Genomic DNA, 16,423 nt, shown 5'->3' with positions numbered 1-16,423 from the left:
CAACATCCCAGTAGTATCTCATGGGGCGTCAGTTTGGCTATATAGATACTATGTATATATACTAAGATTCCACTCTTGAACCGAGAGGAAACGCGGCATCGGTGGAGAATACCAGAACTGGAAAATATCTCCCCTCATCCACCTCCCTCTTTCTTCCCTCGTCCCTTTTCACATTTCCGATATTTTATTTTCTCTGCGAAATCATTTTTCCAACTTTGCAACTCCCAAAGCAAACAATGGCTACACAGAAAGCTGCTCAGTGGGCAGCGTCCCTAACGTATTCTTCGCTACCTCCGGACGCCCTCCAAGCGGCCATCCGGAGCTTCTACAACTGGGTCGGCTGCACTGTCGGGGGCAGCAATCACCCCGCTGCTTCGATTGCCCGGAACTCTTTGTCCCGCTTTTTCGGGTCTCCAACTTCAACATTGTTAGGTACTAATGGGCTTCAAGCTGATGCGCAGCATGCTGCGTTGATCAATGGAATTGCATCGCACGTCCACGATTATGATGACACGCACTTGGAGACCATCATACACCCTACTGGGCCTGTTGCGGCAGCTCTTCTAAGCTTTGCGCAGTCACTAGATCGGCCAGTATCTGGACAGGATTTCCTCGCGGCTCTCGCCGCCGGGATAGAATTAGAATGCAAGGCTGGTCTGGCTGTCTGGCCGAGCCACTATGATGTGGGCTGGTATGTCTGCTAGGCTTCTTGCCCTCCCGGACCCCTCACCCAAAACAGCGCGGTATGATGGACTGACACCGTTCTTTAGGCACATCACTAGTACCACTGGTTCTATTGGGGCAGCAGTGGCGGTGTCTCGCCTTCTCGGCCTGAGTCCGGAGAAGACGGCTCATGCCATCGGTATCGCCGCCACCCAGGTGACTGGTCTTCGTGAGATGTTTGGCTCGCACACCAAGTCCTTTCACCCTGGGCGCGCAGCCCAAAATGGCCTTCTAGCGGCTATTCTTGCTGCAGATGGATATACCAGTTCTTTGCAGGCTCTGGAGGCCAAGCGGGGCTGGGTGAATGTCGTTAGTAATGACGACAAGTTAACACAGGAAATTGACAGCCTGGAATCCGACGGAAAGTGGGAACTTGCGAAAAATGCCTTTAAGCCGTTCCCGTGTGGTATTGTCATACACCCGGTCATTGATGGCTGTGTTTGGCTACATGGTGAGCTGCAACGGCGGGGCCTCAGACTACAAGATATCAAGAGTGTTCATGTCACAGTTCACCCACTTGTCTTGGAGCTAACGGGGAAAACAAAACCTAAAGACGGGCTGGAAGCCAAGTTCAGCGTATATCACGGCGGTGCTATTGGCTTGATTCACGGAAAGGCGACACCGGCAGAGTATGAAGATAATGTTGTCACAAATCCGGAAACGATAGAGGTACGAGACAAGTTTGTGGCAATAGCGGCGGATAATATCCGAGCGGATGAATGCCGGATTCTGGTTGAGTTTGAAGCCCCGGAGGTCAAGATAGAGAAGCATGTGCACCATGCAGTTGGCAGTATCGACGCCCCCATGACGGACAGCCAGCTCACGGAGAAGTTCATTGGCCAGTGTAGTCCAATTCTTGGCCCACAACAGGCAAAGATAATCAGCGATTGGTGCTGGAGCTTGGAAACAAAGGATGACGTCCGGCAGATTGGACGGTTCCTATAGGCCATCAAAGCCGCATCTGGGGATGGCGGAGAATGATCCTCCGTGGAGAAAATGCGGGGGGAAGACGGTTCCCGTCTTGTAGAGACAACAGTGTGCGATGCTATAGCCAGGTTCTGTTAACTTTGTACAACCGTGCGGGGAACAATGTAGAGAGCCTCGGGATTGTTTTGCTCATAAAGGCGATCGAATCCTGGAACGGAGAGCACGGTTGAGGAGACAGCGTTCTGTATCTACTCTAGACAACCAGCAATTTAGCAATCATGAGCAACCGCACAGGGGACGGAGTCGAGAATCTTGACGTAAAGGCAGACATATCAGAATTGGAGTATGTGAAGGTCAATGCCCCCGGAAATGCTGGCCAGACTTTCAGCATCGAGGATGAGAACCGCGTCTACCGCAAACTCGACTGGAATCTGATGCCCCTGATCTTCGTTCTATATAGCCTTTCCGTTCTTGACCATTCGAACCTGGGAAATGCGAAGATTGCAGGCATGGAAGATGATATAGACTTGAGCGGGAGGCGGTATGATTGGCTTGCTACCGCTTTCTATATAGCATGTGAGTTACAAACCTAGACCATCAATTGCTTCTCGCAACATCTTGGAAACCTGTTTGCTCTTGATTCGAATTCTCCTGACAGGCGCACTTAGACATTCTGTCGCAGTGGACGACCATCGGTTGGAAAGCGTTCCCGCCACACCGGTGGGTAGCTGTCACTGTTTTCTTATGGGGATTTATCTCGACTATTCAGTCAGCATGTACAAACTGGGCCGGCCTGATGATCTGCCGAGTCTTTCTGGGAATAATTGAGGCCATGTATGGACCAGGAGTGCCCTTGTATCTCTCCTACTTTTATCCGCGTGAGAAACTCGGCCTCCGGACTGGCATATTCTTATCAGGAGCCGCTCTAGCAAACGCATATGGGAGTGCCCTGGCGTATGGAATTTCCCAGGCCAAAGGGTCAATCGGACCATGGAGGATCCTATTCATCGTGGAAGGTGTGCCGTCATGCCTTCTGGCCATGGTTGCTTGGTTTTGTCTGCCTGATTCACCCAAGACAGCCAAGTTTCTTGATGAACGGGAGCAAGAAATTGCGGTTGCACTCTCCCTACGACAACCTGGGGATCGAGAAACCCATGGTCTGCAGTTGAAGCAAGTGCTGGGATCCTTGCTTGATTATACGAGTAAGAACGGTTACCCAAAGGCATCAATTCTCCAGTGCCCTGTCTTCTAATGCATCCAAATAGGCTACCCCCCAGCACTAATGTACTTTGGATGCAATGTGTGCTTCGCCTCACTCCCATTATTCGTGCCGACCATCATCTCCGAAATGGGGGCTTTCACAACTATCCAATCAAACGGTCTCAGCGCACCTCCATATGTTCTATGCTGGATAGCCATTGTTGTCTGCGCATTTCTGTCGGATCGCGTCAACTTGCGGGGGCCCTTCATCGTGGGTGGCGCACTCATAGCTGCCATCGGATACATTGTGCTAGCTACGCAGACCACGGTGGCAGTCAGGTACTTTGGCCTGTTCCTGGCGACCCAGGTCTTTGTGTCCGTAGCTCTCATTCTCACTTGGGTCGGTAATACACACGCCACGGACTCCAAGCGCGCCGGAGCCTTTGCCATCCTGGCTACTGGCGGCCAATGCGGTCCGATCCTAGGGACGAATGTCTTTCCCGACAGTGACAAACCATACTATCGCAAGGGGATGTGGATCTCGTGTGGCGCATGCCTGATCGTGGTGATTATGGGATGTTGGCAGATGTATCTGCTATGGCGGGCGAATCGGCATCTGGATAGGGAGTATGAGCAAGATGGGGGCGATTTGAGTGGCAACCAGTCTGAGGGGAAGAACGAAGCTGACAAGCCATTTCGGTATATTTTATGAAGTAATCAGTTGGGGTCTATTCTGAGTAAGAAGGATTACTACAGAGGCGCACTTGCAGATGATGCCAACCATGGACGTGTGCATGTAAATAGGTACCTGATTGTTTGGAGTGGAACTTGGGGAATAATCATGTAAGGAAGGGTATACGTATTCAGAACAGATAGATATCTAGTCTATCTATCTACTTGATGTCGTTGGACAGGTTTTCTAGAACCATGGTCCAGGACCAAGCAATGGGATCCGCTTGGGGGGTAAACTCATTCCTCAGACGTCGAGACCGACCATGGGCCCGGGTCTGGAAGGGCCTTGAGCTTTGAAGAATGGGAAACCTGAAGTATGGGATCGAGCCGACAAAACGCAGTGTGTGGAATGTGGAGTCGGGGACCTGCTCAAGAACATGGATAAGACCACATGTGACCCTTAAGCTGGATGACGTCTTGTCTGTCTGTCTGTCTGTCTTGTGCCCACATATAGATACATACAGAATTATGTATCAATTCAACCAGCAAAGGCCATCTATAGTTAGGGAGAAAGAAAACGAGTTGGACCGTAAGCACAACCACCGTGGATCTAGACACAGGCTGCCATCAGCAGGCCATCACTCACTCACTCACTCACTCAGAGTGCCGGAGTCTCAATTTCCGCCCCACTCTGTGGCTTCGGCAGAAGGACTGGGCCACACGATTTGGTCGATGATGGAGCCATTTCGCCCCGACCCCCGACGAGGCAGGACGTTTGCCAACCGTGTCTAATATTGACTAGTTCTAGATGCTTGTGACTCTTCCCGTGTGAGCGAAGTAAAATGGGAGATAGTAAAATAGGAATGGCCAAAACTCAGGTTGAAAGTTTGGCGGTTATCTGTCCACGATGACGGGCTTAATGAAGGGAAAGCCAAACGACGATCGACCCTGTGAACAGGGTCACTCAGGGTAGATAGTATCTACTGTCTACTATCAACTGCTGACAGGAAGAGAATAAAAGATGAATGGTCGACTTGGTTACTGATTCTGCACAGCTGGCGGCTGTTGGCTGGGCAGGGCAGGGCCAAGTCACAGACGGCCCTCTTTACTTCCCACAACCCCCACCACGCAGCTTACCGATTCAAGACTGATTGACGGTGTGTAGGCGAGATGGTACGTCTGGAGTAGAATGAAGTAATTATACCAGGGTCATCCTTGCAATTTTATTTCGGGAAACTGGGAGATGAGAATAGTACCTCGAATAATCAACACGGACGGGAAGGTTGAAGGTCAAGCTTCTATCGGCTGGTAACTAGACTACTGACTAGTTGTTAGTTAAGAAAGGTCATTTCCCCCTTCCCTCGACCCATAATCTTTTGACTTTGAAATCTTCACTAGGCAGGCCACTCCAGGCTGAATAGTGTAATACGAAAAGAAAAGGTGAAAAAACAGAAAAATAGTATTAAAAAAAAGTTAGGGCAAAGAGAAAGACAATCAGCTAGCCTATATTAGTACAAGATATTCATCGTGTCTTCGCTATGAATAGTCGAATCTCCATTTTCAGGTTTCACAACAGGAGTGACTTCTTGTATTGTGACTGGGTTTTGTGCCACGACGGTGGCGCCAGGGAAACGAAAAAAAAATAGAAAAACGATCGAGCCCAGAAATAAGACGACTAGCTCCATTAGCGGCAAGTCCAGACTGGCCCCAGCCGCCCGTTCCTGACCAACCCGGTCCTCTCCTGGGGCGGGGACCTGAATACACGCCCAATGAGAAGCTCGCATGGGGCGAGTTTCGAGACACTCAGGGGCAACTTAGTACTCCCAGTTTGTGTATGGTCAGAGTCTCGAACCACCTGCCGGGCCAATGGTCGTTAGCCAACAATAATACCCAATAACATTACCTGGTACTTGAGAGTAAGTAGTTAGTAGTGGTGGTGGTACGAAGAGTACTCGGGCTGTAAGTCGCAGGTAACTTTAGTAGAGAGAAACAGAGAGGCAGAGACGAGCGAGAGACAGTGAGACAGGCAGCTACTCACTCTATCCATCTCATCTTTCCTTTCACTCATCACTTCCCCCCTCCCTCTTCTCTTCCTCCCCCCCTCTCCCCTCCCCCCATCTTCCTTGGAGTCTGATTGTCTCCATCCAACATTCGTTCTGCATGGTTCTTTCTTTCTCTTCCCTTGTCGTCGCTCATCCATCAGTTTGAATCTGTTAGCCAGCATCTGTCCCTTTCGCGCGTTTCCACTCCTTACTCACACCACCCTATCACTCACTTTCTCTGCCTAGCCGCGCGCTCTCCTCAACCCACCCCCCTTTTCTTCAGTCTTTAGAGTCGAGCACCTATTCTCTTCTCTCGTGCAGGCAATCAATTGTTTGCCCGCAAGACTCTCTTTCCTCAATCCTCTCTGCCCCCTCCATGTATCGCGCTCTCCTGCCTTCACTCCCTTGACGTTTGCGACGGACAGTGAGTGACACAAGTCAGTGAGAGGGTGTGGGTGCGGTCCTCACACTCTTTGGAACAGCATCCCCTCTCGTGGCTTGCTTGGATATCTTGTATTGCGGTTCTGCACACTCTTTCGAGCATCTGTTTGCAGCTCCAACAGTTTGATTCACCCTCTTTAAGCGTTTTCATTCTACACAGGTTGATCCTGTCAACAATCTCCGTATCATCAGGCGAGCCTAGTTGCTGCGATCTTGATCGGCGATTCAAATATACTCGCGCCAAATATACCCTTATAATCGTCGCCAATCTCTCGGAAAGAAAAGCTTTCTTGTCTGCATAAGCTCTGAAGATTTTCTTGATGCTGGCACCTTGAATCTTCACAGCCTTGAGTAACATCACCCATCAATTGTCAATATGCGGCTCATTCCTTCTTTTTCGACCCTTACGGCGCTGGGTCTCCTGGCCACTCGAGCCCTCGCTGCCGATACCCTCAGCACCAATGGTCTGACAACTTGTATGTCAGACTCTGCTATCCAAGTCGACAAACTATCCGTCACCTATACCCGTTCTACTAGAGAAATCGTCTTCGATGTTTCCGGCACCAATGGGGTAGAACAGAATGTCACGGCAATCTTGACCATCTATGCCTACGGCAGTCAACTCTACTCCGAAACGTTCGACCCGTGCAGCAGCAAATACTACGTGGAGCAACTCTGTCCCGTGGCTGCCGGTAGCTTCTCCGCGACTGGCACGCAGACCCTACCTGAATCGATCGCTAGTGAAATCCCCTCCATCGCCTTCGCCATCCCAGACTTGGATGGCCAAGTGAAGCTTCAATTGCTGTCCAAGACCGACAATGACGAGCTGGCATGCATCCAATCGGAACTGACCAACGGCAATACTATGCAGATCGCTGGTGTATCCTATGCTGCTGCTGGTGTGGCTGGTGCGGCATTGGCCGTGAGCGGGCTGTCAGCTCTGGGTGCTGTTGGCCACCCTGGTGCCGTCTCATCTAGTCCCAGCTTTGGTGATGTCGTGAGTTGGTTTCACACTATGGCCACTAATGGAATGCTCAGTGTCAGCTACCCGACGGTGTACCGCAGCTTTTCGAAGAACTTTGCCTTCAGCACGGGTTTGATTCCTTGGGGTCAAATGCAGGAGTCCATCGATAACTTCCGGAAGTCGACCGGCGGCAATCTCACCGACAACAGCTACCAGTATCTTCTCAATGCCACGCTCGTGTACTCTGACGGCACGAATTCTAGCTCAAAGTCGAAGCGAGGACTGGATCTGGTCACAGGCATGGCTAACCTAGCTGCGCGCGAGGTCTCGACTTCGTATAGCAGCAATACTACTTCGTCGTCTAACAGCACCAGTGACGACAGCAGTAGTTTCGAACATTTCGTCTCCGGAATTGAGGCCTATGCCGAACAGTTGACCATCCCTCAAGCCAACACCTTCATGACCGTTCTGCTCATTTTCGCTATCCTAATTGCCGCTATTGCCGTTGGCATCTTGTTGCTCAAGGTCATCCTCGAAGTTTGGGCGCTCTACGGCTCTTTCCCGGACAAACTCACCAACTTCCGCAAAGACTACTGGGGTCTCCTGGGTCGCACAATTACCAACTTGATTCTGCTGCTGTACGGCGTTTGGGTGATTTGGTGTGTCTATCAGCTCAGCAGTGGGGATTCGTGGGCGGCGAAGCTCTTGGCTGCTGTGGCGCTTACAGTTTTCACGGCTGTGTTATTGTACTTTGGTCTCAAGATCATGTTCGTGGCTCGGAAGTACAAGAAGACTGAAGGTGATGCGTCCCATTTGTACGACAACGATGAAACCTGGCGCAAGTACAGTCTTTTCTACGACAACTACAAAAAGGACTACTGGTGGGCATTCGTCCCTGCCATTGTATACATGTTTGCCAAGGGTTGCGTCATTGCTGCTGGAGATGGTCATGGGCTTGCCCAAAGCGCTGGCCAACTCATCGTGGAGGCTCTCATGCTCACCCTTTTGCTGTGGAACCGTCCGTACGTTGCCAAGTCTAGCCAGTGGATCAACATTTCAGTCCAGGTGGTTCGTGTCTTGTCAATCGCGTGTGTGTTGATCTTCGTCGACGAGCTGGGGCTCTCGGAGACGACCAAAACTGTTACCGGCATTGTCCTCATTGCTATTCAGTCGGGACTGAGTGGTATCTTGGCCATTCTTATTGCCACCAACGCCATTATCCTCTGCATTCGCGAGAACCCTCATGCTAAACGGAAGAGGGAAGCTAACAAAATGAATCGTGATCTCGATGATTTGACCCCTCTTGACGCCCGTGAATCTCTGCTCATGGAGCATCCTCCTCGCAAGGATTACGCTGAAATGAGCAAGTTCAACTTTACCGGTCCTTACGAACCATACCGGGATCAACATGATTCGAAATCGCGACACAGCCCTACAGGTAGCACGGATCGGCTGGTTGATTCAAGCTACCCTCTTGAAGACGTCAATGGTCGAAGTATAAGTCGAGAAAGCCGCCGAAGCCATGACAGTCATGGCAGCCATGAAAACCCTGAAAAGCACCATGCCACGACCCCGGGTTATGGGTTCGCTTACTGAAGCCCGTTTGCGCTGGATGGCACTTGACGACGTACCAATATTTTCTTTTCTCGACCCCACATTCATCTTAAATATTGAACATAGAATTTTTGTGTCAGGTAAATTTGACGAATTTAGCGTACTTGATTTGGTTGATGGTGGATCTTGGTATTTATTGTGTTTTTGTTACGCCGCTCCTTTCTCCCTCTCTGACTCTCTTACTACCCTTTGTTTACTCTTCTGTTCTTGTCCTATTTGATTCCCATCATGCCATTACCATACATACCTAGTTTAGGCTTTCAGGCTTTCTTGTAAATCGGCGCTCATAGGGGGTTGCTCCTACGCATTATCTTGACTCCGTTATTGTGGATGGGCTGCGGGGAAAGAATCCATTGACAGGACGCGCAAGCTGCATTCTTTGCTCACACACTCAGCCGGATTTGAGGGTGCTGAGACCTACATCTTGTACTAGAAAGATAGAAGTTCGAATGAAAGCATTCAATCTACTTATACCCATCCCCAGTTACGATCATAGCAATTACAAAACCCAACTGGATGGTTTAAGGTCATCTGTTTATTTGGGCAGATCCGGATTTTACTACGGAAATCCTGCAGCTACTCTGCCTGGAGCGCAGGATTCGGCTGGAGTAATGAAAAACAAGAACAGTGATTTTGTTTTCAAACTGAAAAATTGACATAAGAAGTACTGAGGGTAACGCCAATTTGGATTATATGCAACACACCGACTCTTGGTTTTTCTTGTTCGACTCGAAACCTTCCTCCGAGGAGACTCCAGACTTCGACAGGAGGTAAAAAGCAGCCATGAGAGGGGAAAATGAATGAAAGCATCACTCGGAAAGTTACATTAGACATCATCAATGATGGCAGGCCGTCGCCTCCCCTCAACAACCATTGTAGTGGTCATACAATGAGTATGAGATAAGATAGATCCCCCATGATACGAAAGGCAGCAGCAGTTGCAATAGGGGAGGCAGGACGGCTTGATGGGAAAAGGACCAAAACCATGACAGTAACAAGAGAACGGAAAGTGACCACAGCAGAACGATACACCTATTCGCACACACAAAATAAGGGAATCGGCCTATCCCCGGGAATAGGGATGGAAGCCTCGGTGTCCTCCTCGTCCTCCTCCACGATAGTTGGCGCCTGGTTTTCCGGCGTTCTTGGGTCCTGTGGGAGCGTTTGCCGGGGCAGCGCTTTGAGGTTGGGGAGTGGGTCCTGCATCTGGGGTCAGCTAGCTGAAAGGCAGACATCAATAATCATTACATACCGCGTCCCATGCTTCCAGCACGATTCATGGCCTGGGGTCCAGTAGGGATGTTAGGCTGGGGCACTTCATCGTACATGCCTTCCCACGAAGTGGGCCCGCCCTGCTGGTACGGCGAAAAGGCCCGGTTCTCCATGGCTCGGCGTACCTGCTGCTGCTCATACTTTTGCTGTTCAAAAGCAATTTGTTCCTGGGCGTTATAACCAGGCCCCCCTCGAGGACCAGTAAAGCTCCCATTTCCATTAGCACTGCCTGGTGTTCCTCCACCACCACTACTTCCACCGCCACCACCACCGCCTCCTCCTGCACCCATAGCATTTCCCATTTGAGCCGGCATGGCCCCGACGTTGTTGCCCTGCCCCTGACTCTGCATCTGCTGCATTTGTTGCATCTGCTGCATCATAGCGGGGTTCATCATGTTCGGCATGGCTTGAGGAGTTGCGCTCTGCGAAGGAGGACTGAGACTGCCTTGAGGCTGATTGTTGCCCATCTGCATCTGTTGCATCTGTTTCATTTGTTGCATCTGCTGCATCATAGCAGGGTTCATTCCACCCATTCCCATTCCGCCCATTCCCTGACCCTGAGCGGCAGCGACAGCCATTTGCTGTTGCATCAGAGCAAAATACTGCTGCATCCTTTGCCAGTACTGTGCCATCATTTGCGGTGTTAATCCACCAGCCATGTTGGCCTGTCCCGGTGCACCCGCTTGCTGCTGGGAGCCATCACCCCCCATTTGACCACCCTCTCGGAAAGCGTCCCTGCCGCGGCGGAACCTGCGGTCTTCTTCATCACGCAAGTTACCTCTTGGCTGAGCTTTCTTGACCTCTATGGGCTTTCCGCAAATCTCCAAGGGGCCCGAGAGAGCGGCCTCGACGGCAGCCTCGCTATCGAAGGTCACAAATCCGAAGCCACGGGGACGACCAGTATCTTTGTCGATCATCAGGGTGGCATCGATGACGCGGCCAAATTGAGCAAAAAACTCTTTGAAATCATGTTCGTTGGCCTCTTGGCTGACACCACCAACAAAGATCTTGCTAGTCTTCTCTTGCTCATCACGGGGGATCGCACGCTTAGGATCGATCTGTCATACCAACATGAGCTTATAATTCGGCCATGGTCTGCATGTTTATGAATGAGCATGAAAGAGGTTCTTACAATCTTCCCATCTAGGTAATGCTCCTTGACCATGACAGTGTTCACTGTCTTGGGATCTCTGAAAGTCAAGAAACCGAAACCTCTAGAGCGACCAGTAGCACTGTCTCGCATCACAGTGCATTCCTGTACCTCTCCAAACTGAGAAAAGTAGTCCTTCAGAGATTCTATGTCATTATGTTAGACACGCTGTACTTGGCTTGAATAGAACTGGTAGTGTTTGGGATATACATACGATCCGTAGTCTCCCAGTTCAGTCCCCCGATGAACATTTTCCTAACCCAAGAGTATATCAGCAAAGGAGGCCATGCCACGAGGGCTTTGAAAAAAGCAGACAACGGGGAAAACAAAAAAGGAACGAAGAACGAGAGATTAAGCTTGACATCAAAGGCGGGCATAAACAAGGTGGACAGGAGCTGAAGCTTTGCTGCTGAGAGGTGGGGGGCCTGATGGCCTATGCTTTTGGAAGAAACAGGCACTTGTTTGGGGAGGCTAATTGTGAATGGGATTAAGCTGATCCTGTAGTTCGGGTCTCCCGAATATGGGGGTATCTAACTCCCTGCGCTGATCAAGTAGTGTGTCTGTTGCGCGAAGGGCATAGGTTGCGCTTGAGCAAAGTCGACCATCGGGCGGATTGTAATGGCAGCCCATGCATGAACTTCAGGTCTTTGAAACGGGCCAATTTCTGAGTCTTGTATACACCGACAGGGGTGGCCAGAGGGCGACTGGCTAATGAGGACAGAGATATCTCTAGTCATTCGACCACTGGTTTACGGGGCGACCCAGTGGATAATAAGAGGCCAGGCGATATGTATCCCACGACAGAAGATGTGCGCGTGGGTGACAAAGAACCACGAGTTGGAGCATGGCAGGCGAATTAAGTCAACTTTCTTTTCTTTTTGTTCTTGTTTCCCTGGACCAAGGATCCTCTGCCTGTCTGTCTAATCATGTCCGAAGCTAGGTAATCTGATCGACATTGCCCAACCAGACAGCCAAGGCCGTTATTCCTTGCTGTGCACTATCAAGCTATATCGACAAGAAGCTATATAGTATCGGCTGTACTATAGTCGCTCGCGACAAGGAATCGCAGTGTCAGGAATCCGAAGTAGATCTCACCGCGAGTCATACCGACGGTTGATTGCTGAGATATAAACAAATCGAGCATTGCACGGCCGAGCTGAATTTGCCTTCGCCCGACTGATTTTGATATTCATACTCATGAAAGAGCCTGAAAGCTGCATGTCCAAGGCTGCCCGAGAATTCGTCCATCTAGCAACAACGATGACCCAACCGGATAAGACCTCGACTTAGATAAAGAACCTCATCCTTCTGCCCATGACGCCAAGCCATTATATCTCAGTAGAGCCCACCCCAGGAACCATTGGTCCAGCCGCTGAAGATTCTTGATGTGCAGCTTCCAGCGCCCAACTCACTAGTTACGTTCACGGTGCACAGCAAGAAAGCCGGTATGCGTGCGAATATCATCGGTATCCCCAACCTACCATGGGCCATCCCCCCCCCCCCCCAGAGGATAGAAAGAACCAAGAATAAGTGCAAAACGGGGTTGATTTATATCGCACATGGACACTCACATGTCCAGTTGCAATCAAGGTACAAGCAAGGAAAAAATCGCACGAAGTCTCTAACAGAGTAGCACTTACCCGTCTTCTTTAATACCAGTGCCTCGGGGCTCGGACTCACCACCACCAGACATGGCATGATGTGCACGCCCACTACCTACATTATCCGTGCCATTCTGGTGGACTCCTTGATACGCGTGATGGTATGCAGCGTCTGTCTCGAACTCGATCGGGCCAGTTTCAACAGATTGAATAGGGATTTGAGAGGGATTGATAGGTGGAGCTGAGGGCACAGGATCGACGGATTTTGAAGTTTCCGTACTGGGAATGGTATGGCTTGTATTGTCGTCGGCTTCATACCTAATAAGAACACATACAGTTTAGAAGCTGCCTAGGCAATTTGGGTAAATTGGAGCACCCTACAGATCCGCGAAAAGATCTTCCTCAACGTCCTCAGGTTCAGCCATGGTGATCTTGTGACAAAGAAATTCAGGTAAGAATCAGGTCGCACTGAGGACAGGAACAAAATGTGATCAAGGTGACCAACTCTGAGATGGAGGCAACCGAGCCACTCAAATCCGACCTAGAGAGGTATCAACGAACCGATGGCGACGAACTATTATCGCCAGAATATCGCCTCGGTAGAGATGGTGAGAAAAAGAACTAAAGAAAAAAGGAAAAGAGGAAGAAGAGCGACAATAGTAAGGGTGAAGTGGGTTAGTTGTAGAGACAAGGAGTACAGAGAGAGGGAGAGGGAGAAAGAGGTGGAGGAGAGGAGAGGAGAAGCAGCTACACGGCGGAGGTTGAGGCGAGAGCGACGGGGAGAGAGAGAGAGAGAGACAAGAGTGACGGGACTGGCTGACTGGGCAAGTACGCTTTGCTTTGCTGTAACTGTAAGAATCCTGTCGGTATTATGTATTGTACCGTATTCGATTGAGGCCATCGGTAAGGAACCTAAGTACTAAGTAGTTATATTATGTTTAACCTGCAAGAACATATTGGTGCGTGTTTCTTTTTTATTATTTTTTTCTCCATAATTTTAAAGTATGCATTATTATTGAATAGACGTGACCCCTGGTACATAGATCTGTCTTCTAATTATAATATATAGCCAATATAACCTAACGGGATCTCTACCCTCTCGGAGGTTACTGCTCCCTCGCAGTACCTGACGAAAGCTACCAGGTGGGTATCGTCCGTAAGGGCTAGTATCAGTAGTCAGTAGACCTTACGCAAGACCTTATCGACTGTTATCCCCCGACCAGCAAAACATCATCAGAAGAATACTGAATATTGTGGCATGACAGGCCACCATCTCCAATTACAATTACCCTGCTTCCCTCCGTGTGGAGATCTGTAAGCCAAAAGTAGATCAAACCGACGTGGTTTTCGGGGTGTTGTTGCTAGGAAACCCTGCCAGCTCTGGACGCAGCACCGAATCCACGTGCCGCAGCCCTCCCCGCACTCGGCTTCTGTGCTCTCTCCATGTTATTCGATCCCCAAGACCTGCTCAATTGATGCTATCGTTGCCTCCGCACTCCTCAAAAACGCAATGGCTGCGAGGAAGGGCCAACAGGTGAGTCTTAAACCCCAGCCCCATTATATTCTGTACGCAATAGCTGGCTAATCCAATCGCTTTTGATTCTCTGAAGGAGATGGTCCAGGTTGGTTCGTACCTCTCACACCCCCGTCTTTTGGGTTCCAGATCCAGTGGCTGATATAGCTCCCCCACTTCCAATGAACAGACCGTGCTGAGTATGTTTCACCCCCCATCGTTCGATTTCTTTTCATGAGCCATTGAGGGCATTTCATAGCAATGACTTTTGAGTTTCTCGCGCTAACCCTCCCCTGAAAGGCGGGTGAATTCGCCGTTTTGGAAGGGAAGATCAGTATCCCATAATCAAGCGGCCTCGACGCAACATGAGCAAAACACGGTTGTTGGCGCCTCATACTCGCACGCTGACATACTAAAGTTAGTACATTGCATGCCATTGGGTGTTTATCTCTCTTCGTGCTTGGCTCTTTCATTTCACTGACCTGTGCGCCTCCCCCAATAGAGGGATCTCGCAGCAGCATGCGCGCCCGCGGACACCGCCTCGGTCATCCTCTGCCAATATCCAACACACGTCTCTTTCACCCCTACGATCGGGCGGGTGGTCCACGTCCCCTCATACTACTTCCTACTCTGACATAATGAACGGCGGGATCGAATCCTGGGGTTCTGACCGATTGGGAGAAGATTACGAAGATGACGACGAGGAGGAAGACATCGTCTATGATGATGATGAGGACGAGTTCGGTCTCCCTAGTATTACCAGCATGCGGAAGAAACAGTCGCAGCGAGTTGGCAGTTCTCAGCTTAAGCCTGCTGATCCAGGTGGGGGGCTTGCTAGTACCGCCTCATCACTCGGGGTTGGCTTGGGAACCAATCGGCAACGGGCCAATAGTTCGGATATCGCTGAGGAGCGCGGCGTACCTATGTATCCTACGGCTGGAACTGGAGAGGGTAAGATACTGCGACCTCAGTATAAAGAAATCCTGAAAGGTATGATGTGTCCTTATAATGCTGGAACGTGCTGACCTCTTTCCAGACCCCGCCAACGCCTTGAACCTCATTAACCACGCGCCTCCTCCCAAAAATGCATCGCCTAAAGAGATGGATATGTACAACAGCCGCATTTCGAGAATTAACAAGTTTAAACGTCTTCTCCAGACAAGCACCGTTCCTTTGTCGGAGCTGAGGAACCTGGCCTGGTCAGGGGTCCCCGATGAAGTTCGCGCGATGACCTGGCAACTGCTCCTTGGATACCTCCCCACAAATAGTGAAAGGCGCATTCCTACCCTCGAAAGAAAGCGCAAGGAATATTTGGACGGGGTTCGACAAGCCTTTGAACGTGGGAGTGCGGCTGGTTCTGGAAATCCACCTTCGTCGAGCGCTGGGCGTGGCAGGGGCTTGGATGAGGCAATATGGCATCAAATCAGCATTGATGTTCCTCGGACTAGCCCTCACATTCAACTTTACAGCTACGAAGCTACTCAACGATCGTTGGAAAAGATCCTCTACGTTTGGGCTATCCGACACCCGGCGAGCGGATACGTGCAAGGTATCAATGACCTCGTCACACCGTTCTGGCAGGTCTTTTTGGGCACGTACGTAACTGATCTCAATGTTGAGAGGGGCATGGATCCTGGCCAGTTGCCCAGGAGTGTGCTGGATGCTGTGGAGGCAGATACATTTTGGTGTCTTACCAAGCTACTCGACGGTATCCAGGACAATTATATTTATGCTCAACCGGGTATTCACCGACAAGTTAGGGCATTGCGTGACTTGACAATGCGCATTGACTCTACACTGGCCAAGCATTTGGAGCAGGAGGGAGTAGAGTTCATGCAGTTCAGTTTTCGGTGGATGAACTGTCTTCTTATGCGGGAGATGAGTGTACAGAATACTATACGGATGTGGGACACGTATATGGTGAGGCAAACCAACTATCCCTATTGCGCCAGATGTAGATCAGGTATACTGACCGTTCCATTAGGCAGAGGAGCAAGGTTTCTCAAGGTTTCATCTATACGTTTGTGCAGCCTTCCTTGTGAAATGGTCAGACCAGCTGGTGAAGATGGATTTCCAGGTGGGTATAATTCTAAGGCTCTGGATACCGTACAGTAAATGCTAAACGACAATAGGAGATAATGATGTTTCTGCAAGCACTTCCCACAAAGGATTGGACGGATAAAGATGTGGAACTCTTGCTGAGCGAAGCATTCATCTGGCAAAGTCTCTTCCAGGACTCAAGGGCTCATCTTCGTCCGGCTGGAGAACGAACTCCAGAGGATGAACTGCAGTGACGACAGTCAT

At 50.2% G+C, this 16,423-nt stretch overlaps 7 protein-coding genes across 7 annotated transcripts; 5 read left to right on the top strand and 2 right to left on the bottom strand.

Moving 5' to 3' along the window:
• Positions 1 to 236: 236 nt before the first annotated feature.
• On the top strand, positions 237 to 1,668 carry An02g14730 (uncharacterized protein; the record flags this gene model as incomplete). Its single annotated transcript, XM_001400565.1, has 2 exons — positions 237 to 691; positions 771 to 1,668. 2 exons carry the CDS (start codon positions 237 to 239, stop codon positions 1,666 to 1,668), a joined length of 1,353 nt encoding a protein of 450 aa, XP_001400602.1.
• Positions 1,669 to 1,928: 260 nt separating this feature from the next.
• An02g14720 (uncharacterized protein) lies at positions 1,929 to 3,562 on the top strand (the record flags this gene model as incomplete). Its single annotated transcript, XM_001400564.3, has 3 exons — positions 1,929 to 2,226; positions 2,319 to 2,852; positions 2,916 to 3,562. The coding sequence occupies 3 exons, from the start codon at positions 1,929 to 1,931 to the stop codon at positions 3,560 to 3,562; spliced, it is 1,479 nt and encodes a 492-aa protein (XP_001400601.1).
• A 2,819-nt stretch (positions 3,563 to 6,381) lies between these two features.
• On the top strand, positions 6,382 to 8,565 carry An02g14710 (uncharacterized protein; the record flags this gene model as incomplete). Its single annotated transcript, XM_001400563.3, has 1 exon — positions 6,382 to 8,565. One exon carries the CDS (start codon positions 6,382 to 6,384, stop codon positions 8,563 to 8,565), a length of 2,184 nt encoding a protein of 727 aa, XP_001400600.1.
• Positions 8,566 to 9,032: 467 nt separating this feature from the next.
• Positions 9,033 to 9,357, top strand: An02g14700 (hypothetical protein; the record flags this gene model as incomplete). Its single annotated transcript, XM_059746819.1, has 2 exons — positions 9,033 to 9,191; positions 9,256 to 9,357. The coding sequence occupies 2 exons, from the start codon at positions 9,033 to 9,035 to the stop codon at positions 9,355 to 9,357; spliced, it is 261 nt and encodes an 86-aa protein (XP_059605747.1).
• Positions 9,358 to 9,646: 289 nt separating this feature from the next.
• On the bottom strand, positions 9,647 to 11,256 carry An02g14690 (uncharacterized protein; the record flags this gene model as incomplete). Its single annotated transcript, XM_059746818.1, has 4 exons — positions 9,647 to 9,783; positions 9,836 to 10,913; positions 10,988 to 11,151; positions 11,220 to 11,256. The coding sequence occupies 4 exons, from the start codon at positions 11,254 to 11,256 to the stop codon at positions 9,647 to 9,649; spliced, it is 1,416 nt and encodes a 471-aa protein (XP_059605746.1).
• A 1,385-nt stretch (positions 11,257 to 12,641) lies between these two features.
• An02g14680 (hypothetical protein) lies at positions 12,642 to 13,031 on the bottom strand (the record flags this gene model as incomplete). The annotated part of the gene is made up of 2 exons (XM_059746817.1): positions 12,642 to 12,924; positions 12,988 to 13,031. 2 exons carry the CDS (start codon positions 13,029 to 13,031, stop codon positions 12,642 to 12,644), a joined length of 327 nt encoding a protein of 108 aa, XP_059605745.1.
• A 1,050-nt stretch (positions 13,032 to 14,081) lies between these two features.
• An02g14670 (uncharacterized protein) lies at positions 14,082 to 16,413 on the top strand (the record flags this gene model as incomplete). The annotated part of the gene is made up of 7 exons (XM_059746816.1): positions 14,082 to 14,140; positions 14,229 to 14,312; positions 14,450 to 14,536; positions 14,622 to 15,109; positions 15,156 to 16,039; positions 16,104 to 16,196; positions 16,252 to 16,413. The coding sequence occupies 7 exons, from the start codon at positions 14,082 to 14,084 to the stop codon at positions 16,411 to 16,413; spliced, it is 1,857 nt and encodes a 618-aa protein (XP_059605744.1).
• Positions 16,414 to 16,423: the final 10 nt, after the last annotated feature.

The sequence above is a fragment of the Aspergillus niger genome (assembly GCF_000002855.4).
Source record: "Aspergillus niger supercontig An02".
In the NCBI taxonomy this organism is placed as follows: domain Eukaryota; kingdom Fungi; phylum Ascomycota; class Eurotiomycetes; order Eurotiales; family Aspergillaceae; genus Aspergillus; species Aspergillus niger.
This window is presented reverse-complemented; position numbering and strand designations above follow the sequence as displayed.